We start from the raw sequence: 12,574 nt of genomic DNA, 5'->3' as shown, positions 1-12,574 counted from the left end.
GGGAGCGGGTCGTTCCTATCCCGCGCATGTTAAATTTACAAACTTTAGGTACATGTATTGTCAAAACTAAGTAAGTTACAACCTTCAAATTTTTTGTAGGCAAAGAGTACTCCTTTATAAACATCTCTTGCAACTTTAGTAAAAATATCTGTAAAAAAATTTTTTTAGGAATATTTAAATATTGTGTGTAAAAAAATTATTTTTTTATACAAAAAAATTTTTTTTCTCATTTGTTTTTTTAGATAGAATGATAAAAGATGCAACACCATTTGGAATTGCACTGTTCTATATGCATACCAAATTTCAATTCTCTAGCATTTATAGTTTTTGAGATACATGTACCTTTATATGAAAAAAACCAAGTTTCCGGGAAATGTCCGGTAAAGGCAAAAATGACTGCTAAACTAACCTTTTGCTGCTAAAACATCCCAGCTCCGTACTCAGGGTCATCTGGGTCTTCATTTTCCTCTTCTAATGCAAGTTTTCTTTTCCTCCTAGCAACTCTAGCCTCCTTGGTCATGTCTCTAAAGCAGATTTTTTCTGCCTTTTTCAATCGTATTGTATCAAAATTTCGCAATGCGGCAACAGACTTCTCGCTCAGTTTGATTCCTAGCTTGTTATACACATCCAATTTGCTGGTGAATCCATTATTAAAAGTTAAAACTGCATCATATATGCCAAGTTTTAGAGTGTTTAGCCTTACAAAAAACATTTTTAGGCACCTTAGACCAGACGGCATTGTTGAAACTTTCGTTCTGGTTTTGAACCTTTTGGTCAAGGCATTTTTTTAGAAGATCCGGATTGGCTAAATCTCTATAAATTTGTTTGATCTGTACCATCACTTCATATGGCAAATTGTGTGACTTATGGCTGAAAGTCTGATGTAGGGCTTCGCTTTATTATAACCGCACCACGACTCCCGGCCCCTTTGGACATAGGCCATGTTGCGGAGTGTCATCATTCGATATTTTGTGAAAATAAGTTGCCCACACATTTTTAACCATTTGTTGAAGATCTGATCCACCTCTTTTTATAGCTAGGCCATAATATTCTTGCAGCTTGTCTATGTCATTATTTGTTAGCCTATTCTTGCCCCCTATTGCTCTATTATCTTTTAGTTTTGTTTTTCCCAACCGTTTCTTCAATTCCCTTAGTCTGCTCCCCATTCTCTTCTTGACATGATTGACGCACATTCCAGTTTTCTTACTTCTACTTCATCTCCATATGGCTTATCGTCAAACCACCTTTTTAAAACCATTGCTGTCACCATCTCCTAAGTAATCGTACATACCGTACATTTCGATCTCTGGACTTTCGGAAAACATCTAGGGCACCCCGCAACTTCCATGCCGCCACTTGGACCCTTCGTAGTTTTTGGAACATATATGATTCAGGTACTATTTTTTTTTTATTTTCATGTACAGTGCAGATTTGACAGTATTTTTTATGGAAACATCCAACACCTTGCCAGTATCTAATGATGTTACGCTGACAACCCCATTCAGTGACTTGTATCCCCTCCTTTGCCAAGACCCATCTAAACAAACCGTCTCAAATCTCTTTTTGACGTTTCTTCACACTCATTTACAGACACAGCTTCCTCAATTGCCTGCTTCATACTTTCACTAGCACAATTTTCACAACAGCCTGATTATATTATGTTACTACAAGGTCCCTATTTTTTGAGGTGGTAAAGGTAAGTCTAATAATGAACACAGAATGTTACCTGCACTGATACCTTTTCCGATCGTTCTCATGCCGTAAATAAATTTCAAGTTTACCTCATATTTTCCATTCTCATTTTTTTTAGAGTTGTAAAAATTAGTTGATTCCAAACAAACACAACATTTCAGTTCAATATTCACAGCCAATCCAAATCTTTTCTTATCCGTAGTACAAAGTTCTATGCAGTCTTCGCTATCGCAGAATTTACATTTTACAAATTTTTTTAATTGCTCACTAAATAAACTAAGATCCAAAATAACACTACCCATTCCAGTTCCTTCATAATTGTCATATTTATCAAAGGACAGTTTTTTTAGAAGCAGAGCTAATGTTTGCATTAGTAGTAGGCCTAGGGCTAGGGCTAGCAGAATCTGTTTGGGTAGGCCTAGATTTAGAGTCCAACTTACGGTACTTGTTTTCCTCTAAACTCACGTTTAGATTTAGTTTTGTAACTAACCTTTGCTCTTGGGCATGGTTATAAGAAGTTGTAAAACACTTCAAGAAACAATACACACTCCTAATCTACCACTAACTATGAATAAAGTGCAACACTTTTAGTAAAACACAATTATCCGACACACAAACACATGTAACATAACCTCCTAAGCATATCAAAACAAATAAAGCAATATTCTTTCTGTCATCTGTATTCCCAGTTGTCAGTACCAGGTTGACCAACAGAGCAAAGCCATAACATACTTATAACTAACACACATGATATATATGATTGTGTCAGCCAACATCTTACGAACTGCTGCAAAAAACTAGTGAACATCTTTTGTTTGTGAATTTTTTTTGGTAATTTATAAATTTATTTGAGCATTAATACTTACATATTTTTAAAATACACACTTTAAACTATTAAAATATGCAATAAAAAATTTTTCTAATTTTTTTTAATTTTCATCGACCTGCTCCCCTTAAATGTTTTGAGTTCTCTGTATACAGACTATTGTTGAGAAATGACAGAACCAAAATTCAAACCATCCTTTAGCTACATTTTGGAAAATCAATTTCATATTTGTATTGGAATGAAAACAATCAAAGTATTATAAAACAGTATCTGAACTAGCCCTTCCCTAAATTTATGATACATTTAGTGCACATTTTCTGCGTTGCAATGAACACTAAGTTGACTCAAAGGGATGTGGTTCCAGTTTGATTTTTCCTCAATAATTCTAACATTATAATTCTTTAATCCGTTTTGTTTACTTTTAAAGTTATATTTCCATACTGTTCCAGCCAAGAAGAGTGGCAGCCATGTCAGTAGCCAAGAGAGTCAGTGACGAAATGTCCTCCAAGTTGGGAGACACTGTTGGATATGCAATCCGTTTTGAAGATTGTACTTCAGAAGTATGTACAGTATAAATCTTTAACTTAAAAAAATGTTTAGTCTTGTTGCTCTATGTTTTGTTTAGTTTAGTGTATTGTAATTGTTATTTTTATTTAAAATTTGTTGCCTCAATTCTGAATTTGATTCCAAATATTTTTTGACTAGTTAACTAGTGATAGGGCTAATCAGAAATAATTTGTTTTGGTATGAAATTTTTTTATAGATTGAGACTATGGATATTATTCTTATTCTTTGTTTCTTGCAATATAGTCGTACATTATCTTTATTAACCACAATTCCATCTTTCATATTTTCAAATTCATAATTGTTAATGTGTGGACTCCTATGTTAATAAAGTCTTAAATTATTGTGTGTAAGTTCCTAACAGATCTGTAAGTTAAATTACAAAGATTCTTTAAGTAGATAACTGTAAAAACAAAATTTTGGTAGTGAGGTGGGTTGTGTTTATTGTGTCTATCACGCATCATGGATTTCGAACAACGCATTAACATTAAGTTTTGTTTTAAGTTGCAGAAGAATACCAAAGAAGCTCATGAAATGTTAAAATCTGTATATGGCGATAATGTGGTAACTCTGAAGGTTGTGAACAAGTGGTATGACTGATTTAAAAGTGGAAATTAGTTGGTTGAAGATGAGCAGTGTTCAGGACATCCATTAACCTCAAAAACAAATGACAATGTGCGAAAAGTATATAAAATGGTTCATTCAAACAGGTTATTCGAGAGCTGTTTGTGTTCAAACCATTATAACCAATAATTTTCAATAGAGACGAGTAAGTGAAAAATTTGTTCCTGTACTTTTGAGTGATGAACAGAAGGAAAATTGTGTGTCAGTCTGCACAGAGTTGAAGGACAGTCTTCAAGTGGATCTGAACTTCATGACCAAAATTGTAACTGGAGATGAAAGTTTGGTCTTTGGATGACCCTGAGACCAAAATGCAGAGTTCCCAATGGGAAACAAGTGCATCTCCTTAACCTAAAGAGACACGTTCGTTCCAAGGGGAACAACTGTGAACTCTGAATTTTATAAGGGTGTACTGCGAAATGACATAGAAGGAAAAAGATCATAAAAATGGGCAAATGGATTTTTTCTTCATCACAACAGTGCACTGTATCAACCTCGCTTATTATTCGTGATTTTTGGTTGAAAAAGTGTTCCTGTCTGTCCTCAACTGCCATACTCACCCAATTTAGCACCATGGGACTTCTAGCTCTTTCCAAAAATTAAAACTGCATAAAAGGAAATGTTTCAACACCATTCCTGACATTGACAGAGCCATGACTGAGCAGCTAAAAAAGCCCTTCTGAAAGAAGCCTTCCAGAAATGTTTCCAGTCATGGATTAAACGTTGGAATAAGTGCATTACCAGCCAAAGAGTTTTCTTTGAAGGACAATAAATCGAATTCAAAGTAAATTTGTTACTTTTTGAAATAAGAAATTATTCACCATATTTTATATCAAACCTCAAAAATTTATTTTATATCAAAATTTTATTAAAATTAATTAATAAAAATAATTAACAGTGTGTAGCTTGATGTGGTATAGTTTGCTAACAAGGTCCAAAAATACAAGTGTAACTGTACATCTAAATCTATAAATCTATTCTAGGAATTTTATTTTTAAGGTTCGTTTAACTTCATGTAATGAAGTTTGTACTTAATTTTTGTATTTAATTGGTGGCAAAGAAATATAGAGTATGAGTGAAAGTGTTTGTTTGCAGGACACAGTGATCAAGTACATGACAGACGGAATCTTACTGAGAGAGTCCCTGAGAGAGCCGGACTTAGATAATTACAGCGCCATTATCATGGACGAGGCGCACGAGCGCTCTCTGAGCACTGATGTCCTCTTTGGCTTACTCAGGGAGGTGAGTCTTCACAAGTTCATCCCAAATGCTTGTTTCTCTTTGCAAACATATTTTAGGTTTATTTGCATAACTTTACTCTTGGACCTAGATAGAGGTCTCACATTGTCATCAAGCCCTTAAGTGAAATCCATATTCTGTGCAGTTCTTGTGGTGAAAATATAATGTTCATCCACTTGGTTAGCTACCATAAGACAGACAAGATATTTTACACATTCACGATGCCGGCTTATTTCCAGGACTTTTTTATTTGCCGCTGAATTTTTTCAATAATATTAACAAAAAACCGTAATCAATTTTTTTACATTGAACATCTAAGAATAATGAGAAAAGTATGTAGGATTTGCAATTTTGCACAAATGTAATTATTTGAATATGTTTTTTTCAATGTTTTTCCGTGTACCCCAAAGTGGTACCTAAAAGTTAATTTACCTTATAAATTACGCAATTGTGCGCCCAACGGAGTACACTATAGTCTGAGATATTTATTTAAGTGTGGTATCAAATTTAATAAACCACCAAGACAGGCAAACAATAAAAACGCTGTAAGGAAATACATAACAACGTGTACCCTATCGAGGACACAATAGCAGTTGTGAAAGATTGCGTGTACCCAATGGGGTAGACGTCGTTGTGAACGTGTTAAGGCAAGGTAATAAAAGTAGTCTGAGATTTCAGACCAATCTGATTCAGGATAACTTACATGCCTTGTATCAACTTTTTTTGCTCATAAACAATTGTGCATGCAGTCAGCACACTTACCATATACAATACTCAAGGGTCTATTTTAGGGGCTCTATTATTTATTGTGTATGTGAGGGGAGAGCTTACGTGCGTGTTTTTTTTATGTGTGTATGAATTGCCATTTATTTTAAGTGATGACAATACACAGTGCTACTTGTATGACCTCTGATATTTTTAATCCAGAGAAAGTTCTTAGTGTTACTGATGGGACATTTTACATCACATGTGTGGGGGCTAACCCACATCATTGACTTAGTAACAGCTTGCTTTTGGCTTGAAATAAAGACGTGTTACTAAAACATTTACCTTGCTAGGTGGTGGCACGGAGACAGGACCTCAAGTTAATTGTCACATCTGCAACAATGGACGCCGGAAAATTTTCAACATTCTTCGGCAATGTCCCAACGTACACAATACCTGGCAGGACATTCCCTGTAGAGGTGTACTTCAGCAAGAATCCTGTGGAGGACTATGTGGACTCTGCAGTCAAACAGGCTCTGCAGATCCATCTTCAGCCTCATGAAGGTGAGGAAAGTAAAATAGCAAACCTTCAAAATAACATTCAGTGTAGAGAATGGGTGAGGCTAAGGCTCTCTAACTGAGAGGTTATGGGTTTGGCTTTTGTGCTAGATCGGTGTTGCATTAAGTATGATTCAATTTTTCCCACCTAAATGATGCAATGAGATCCTGAATTTATTTGGGCACATATAGACAGGCATGAAAGAGGTATCCATCTTGAGCACAACTTTCAATAATCTCGTTTAGTAACAATGTCGCAGAAACACTTCTTGAAACTTGAGGGAATAACAAAAAAATCTTGAAGAGTCTGCCCATTTTCATTTTTTTTTTTTTATTTTATGCATCAAAATCTTCATTTGTTATGGATGGTTGCCGATTCTGCTCATCATCATGAACATTCAGCCATCTTTGAAAGCTCTTACCGATTTGTGTAACACTCCATCACCTAGAATGTCTGGCCTATACAGTTGACAAATCTGATAGAGAACTTAAAGTGCTTTTACACCTTTAGTTATAAGAAATAACAATGGGTAGTTCACAGTTAATATTTTAAATATTAATTTAAAACTAATTTAAACACAAATGGTGTTGTTATGGTGTCTGTGGCTTAACAACCTGCAATGCTGCAGTGGTGAAATTTTAAAACAGTATTTCCTTTAAAAACACATCATGTATTGCAATAAGTGTGTAAAATTTGAAGTCTGTAAGTCTAATAATTGTTTCACAACGTGTTCCGAAATTTCACAAAACGGTACTTTCGGTAAAACAGCTTTAAAGTTTTAGTTACACTTCAAAACACATAATCACTTTAAAATCCACCTGGACAGTAATCATCTTCTTCATTTTTACTCTTTTTTCCTATCCTTCTTTTTATCCTCTTCTTTTTATTTTCTTCTTGGACTTCTTTGTCAGCTTTTTAACCCTATTGGAATCGATTTGTTGAAGGCCTTCAACCATAAAGCGTCCTGGTTGGATGCATAATCGTTCCAAAACATTCACTTTGGCCATTGCTCCTTCATTAAAACTAAGAACTGCATCACAAACCCCTAATTTTAATGTCTGAATGCCAACAAATGTGGTCTTGGGTAGCCTATTCCAAATTACGCTATTGATGCTTTCATTAGGGTTCTGTGTTTTACCGTGCAGACACCTCTTTAGTAGGGCTGGGGCTGATAAATCCTTATAGATTGGTTTTATTTCTTCCATAATAGATTCAGGCAATGAGTTTGTATGTTTGAAATCATCTAGCTTATTATTTGCCTGAGCTTGTCTGTATTTGCACCAAGACTCAATCCCAGGCGGGCATAGTTCGTGCTGAGGTTTTGCATCAGTCGATAATTTGTGATAGAACGTAGCCCATATTGCTCTCTTTATTTTTTCAACATCTTCCAAATTATTCCTTATTGCCATCCCATAAAAACGTTGTAAGTGATCTATCTCTACATCAGTCAACCTACCTTGTCCTCCAAGTCCTTTACCATCCTTCAATTTGATTCCTTTTTTATCCCTCTTCAATCGCCGCAGTCTTGTTCCTAGTCGCTTCTGAATATGGCCTACACATTCAAGTTTTTCTAACAAAACATCATCACCACAGGGATTGTTTGCCACAACATGAGTAAACCCCTTAGAGTCCCCATCTCCAAGGTATTTTGTGTATCGCACATTGAGTTTAGCCTCAGAGCGGCGACAAAGAGTCAGAGCTCCCGCCACCTCCATTCCACCACTTGTACCTGAAAAATTTGCCAAACAAGTACCAGAATTTTTGTGCTGTTTCAATAGGGTTTTGTCATGGCTTAGAGGTTTTCTGACACATTTATTACAATATTTGCTGAAACACTCAAAGTCCACAACCTTTCCTGTATCGAAGGATGTTGCTGTCATTACGCCGTTCACAGAGGTGAAGCCTCGCTTCTTCCAGGTACCGTCAAAAGCGGCTGCTATATCACGACAATCATCATTTAGGCTACGAACTTCATCAGCTGCCTGTCTAAGTGAACATTCACTTACCAGTTTTTTATTATATTTTTCAATTCGGCTGTTTGGTGGAGCGATATTCATCACAGCAGAAAATACCCTACCAGAATCTAGGCCTTTGCCGATTGAACGTAGAGCATAAACATATCTTAGATTCAACTCATACATATTTCTAACACATTTGGAGCTTATTACTGAGTCAGTATGTTTACATACATTGCAACAAATATTTACACGATGTACTATTCCACACTTGAAGTCTTCATCTAGGCTTATGTCAATGCAGTCGGAACTACTACAATATTTACATGCAGTGAAAGATTTTATTAGGCCAGAAATCTGTTGTAAATCTATTATAATATTTACATTGTTTATGTCATAATCACTAAATTTAGGCAACTTTAAATCATTAATCTTCTTAGAACTAGATGATTGTTTAGGCCTAGGCCTATTAGATTCACTTGTACCTGGAGAAGCACTTAGTCCTAGTTCACTTGAATTTTTACGAAATTGGTTACCTCTGTAAGACTGTTTATTGAACCTTTTCACTCTAGGCATGGCTAATACACAATAATATCACTTATTTATATAATAAATACACACTAAGAGTCCAAAGTTTTGATCACTGGCACCACACAAAATAGAATTACACTGACAAACACTGTTAGTAAACATAAACAATAACAATAATATCAATAGTGTAGGTTAGGTAAGTTACAGATGACTTACATCCTTCAAATGCATCTAAAGCAAGCAGTGCTACCAACCTAAAGGGGAAAAACTTAATAATCATACAATTGGAGCAAGTAATATGTATATAATACATTCTGACACTAACAATCCATAGCGCGCCATGTTGTCAGCTGAAAAAAGCGTGCATACATTTCTTAAAACACATTTTACACATATTTCTAAACCTCTCAGATATAGAGTGTTATATATTTTTTGAAAAGGGCATAAAACATAGTATTTTTTATGATATGTTTCAAAAAATCGATATTTTGGTGCCAAAAAGGTACATGCTCCCCTTAATGCAGTAAAAGTTACAAAATTAAAAATTGATTTCATTTCCTTCTTGTAGTGAAAAATGAAGCAATTTATATTACCTGGCTAGCATAAACATGTCAATGGCAGTTGATTCGGTATTGTGGTTTGAGTATTGAAAATAGACTTTCTTCTTAATATTTCTTCTGCATTAAATTTGGCCTATATTAAGAGCTAAATTTTTGACACAGTTTCAAACTTTAATTTCACTATTGAAGTAGTGTTTCAGCACTAAAATCTGAACTTATAATAGACTATAAGTTGCAGAAATTTAATTATACAATACTGTTTTTTTGGCTAATCAGATAAGAATAAAATCTGAGGTGAAGAGTTTGGGTGAGATCCTTTCTGCTTTAATTAGTTTAAAAATCTTCAATCCACTATAATTTTGGATTAAAACTTGAATCATATCAGGCTTTTAACTTTAACTCTGATACATGTTTAATTTATATTTTAACAGCTATACAAAATCATGGTATTAACTTCATACTCATACAATGTGATTGAGAATGTAGTTTGTTTTATTTAATTTATACAATTTTACAGTCCCTCGCCCCTGATGGTGTAGTAATACACAATTTGTTATCAATAGTTGTATAAAACTAAACATTGTATTAAAAATCAATAAATAAAAACACAACAAATTAATTTTTACATCTTCTAAATGCAGGTGACATCCTGATCTTCATGCCTGGACAGGAAGACATCGAAGTGACTTGTGAAGTGTTAGCTGAGAGGTTGGCCGAGATTGACAATGCACCACAGCTGTCAGTGTTGCCAATCTACTCCCAACTGCCATCAGACCTGCAGGCCAAGATATTCCAACGGTCACCAGATGGGCTCCGCAAATGTGTGGTGGCCACCAACATTGCAGAGACTTCACTGACAGGTCAGTCTTTTGTAGTGGCTACTTAAAGTTACTGGTCTTTTTCTGTATTTAAACAATTTATTTTCTTGTAGTTATCATCGGTTGTACTATCTATGTGGTTAAACCATAATTCTTTACATTGTGAAATATAGTGTAGATTATACATTTTTAACGAGTAAGATATACACGATTTAACAAAATATTTATTACAAAATTAGCAGAGTTTTTTTTCTTTCTTTAATATGTTTACAACAACATGTACCCCATCAGGTTCACAAGATTTTAACAATTGTCGATGTGTACTTGATCGGGTACATACCGGACTTTCATAAAACATGTTTTACGTTGGATGGGGTACACGTTGCTGTACATTTTCTTATTGTTTAACTGTCTTGATGGTTTGTTGGTTGTTGGTTGAATTTGAACTCTTGCTTGAATAAATACCTTAGATTATCGTGTATTCCATAGGGCATACAATTGCTTAATTTTTAAGGTAAATGAATTTTTTTAGGAACCACTTGGGATACACAAAGAAAAAATTAATTGTAAAACATACTGAAATAATTTTTGTGTGAAAAAAGCCTAGATACTTGTCTTGTTATACTTAGACATTTTACGTTAAAAATTCGATTACTGTTTTTTTGCCATTATTATTGAAAAATTCAACGGTAAATAAAAAAGTCAGAAAATATGCCATCTTTGTGAACATATTAATGTCACACTAATGAATAAAATTTATTGTTAAATTTATCAGAATACTTAACATTTTAGCAGGTCTTCTATATCGCTGCAATTAGATTATTGAATTTGAATGTTGGTAAAAATGTATAACTTATACATTTTACCAGCTTCTTCTTATGTGGGTCTGACGATGTGTTCTTTGAGCACGAAAGGCCTCACAAAATAAAAATTTTTCATTTATTGGAGTGTTTGATCATATATTAAGCATGTATAACTTATGTTTAATCTTCATTTAATTCTAGCCTAGCCTTTTTGATAAAAACCATTAATGAAATTAATCTACACATGCTTTTATATTTGGCTTTCTCATTGATAATAATTTAATTTGAATGATGGCTGAGGTGTATCAACCGTGATTGTGTATTGCAGTGGACGGAATAATGTTTGTGGTGGACTCCGGCTACTGCAAGCTGAAAGTCTACAATCCTCGGATTGGTATGGATGCCTTGCAGATCTACCCTATCAGCCAAGCCAATGCTAACCAGAGGTCTGGTCGTGCTGGGAGAACCGGGCCAGGGCAGTGTTACAGGTAGTTAGTCATAAGAGCACCATTGATACATTGATGTAGTTGGTAATAGAGGAAATGTCCGTATATACGGACGTTTGAAAAACTACCGAGAAATGCCAACGTCCGTATATACGGACGTTTGAATAACTACCGAGAAATGCCGACGTCCGTATATACGGACGTTCGGAGTAAAAGTCATACCGCAATCATTTTTTAACTTGTTATAAATTTGTTGGTATACAAACAATCAGAATGAACCAATCTACATAAAAAAAATAATAATAGTAATATCGTAAGGTTAGTCAGGTGTTTAGCCATGATAGAAATGGCCGTGGTTGTTGCATCAGACAAAGTTGTGTCAGCTGATAGTTCACGTCTAACCTCTGTGTTTGGTTGTTTGTGTTGCTGCTTCCACAGTGTTTGTTTGTTGATAAATAGTTTACTAACAATGTTTTACTAACATAAAAAGTAAACTTCAATAAAATGAAACGCTTGCGATCTCCACTTAGCAAGAATACAGTTCTTGGCTGTAAAAAAGGATTGCATCCCTTACGTTTGCCTCACCATATTTGTGTTACCGCCTAACTATAATACCTATGTACAAAAGTGTGTAATTTTTTTTTGATATTTTACAAAGTGTACATTATTTTTTAAGTAGAAAGTAGTTTCAGACAGTTTTTAATGGTTTCATAGTGGAAAATATTATAAGCTTTATAAAGAAGCTAAATAGTGTAAATAACACAAAAAAGTGAAAATGTAACTTTCTAAAAAAATTAACATGATTTTTTTGGTTTTTGAAATGTTAATCAAAACTTTTTATGTGTGTATTCAGTTTTAATTCCTCTTTCAAGTGATAGTATGTGTTATAGTGAAAAATTTTTTTTAAAGTACTATTTTTCATGTGAAACTGAAAAATTATAAAAACTGTAAGTAAAATGTCTAATTTTTAAAAAATTTTTAAGTTAATTACATTTAGAAATATAATTTGCTTCATATTTTTTATAAGGGAATTTATTTTACTGCAAAATAATGAAAAAATTAGGAAAATATCTCAATATTTGTAATTTTTACAATTTTTTTTAGTAAAACATTGCAAAACGGCTAAAATAGGCCTGGCATCCTTCAGTAGTAAAATGTGAAAAATCACTGGCATTTCTCAGACCAACTTTTGATTTTTTGTCTGGCACTAAAAGGGTTAAAGTATAGACAATAATGCTGGCCTTTGTATGGTATG

At 34.1% G+C, this 12,574-nt stretch overlaps 1 protein-coding gene across 1 annotated transcript in view; it reads left to right on the top strand.

The window, feature by feature from the left end:
- LOC124372488 (pre-mRNA-splicing factor ATP-dependent RNA helicase PRP16-like) overlaps positions 1-11,361 on the top strand; it is a gene marked incomplete at its 3' end in the record, with an annotated part of 30,165 nt that extends 18,804 nt beyond the window's left edge. Inside the window, 5 exon segments of the mRNA XM_046830890.1 lie at positions 2,968-3,078; positions 4,799-4,945; positions 6,001-6,211; positions 9,894-10,112; positions 11,202-11,361. Coding sequence (XP_046686846.1) covers positions 2,968-3,078; positions 4,799-4,945; positions 6,001-6,211; positions 9,894-10,112; positions 11,202-11,361 — 848 coding nt within the window.
- Positions 11,362-12,574: the final 1,213 nt, after the last annotated feature.

This window comes from Homalodisca vitripennis, unplaced genomic scaffold, assembly GCF_021130785.1.
Source record: "Homalodisca vitripennis isolate AUS2020 unplaced genomic scaffold, UT_GWSS_2.1 ScUCBcl_3341;HRSCAF=8818, whole genome shotgun sequence".
In the NCBI taxonomy this organism is placed as follows: domain Eukaryota; kingdom Metazoa; phylum Arthropoda; class Insecta; order Hemiptera; family Cicadellidae; genus Homalodisca; species Homalodisca vitripennis.
This window is presented reverse-complemented; position numbering and strand designations above follow the sequence as displayed.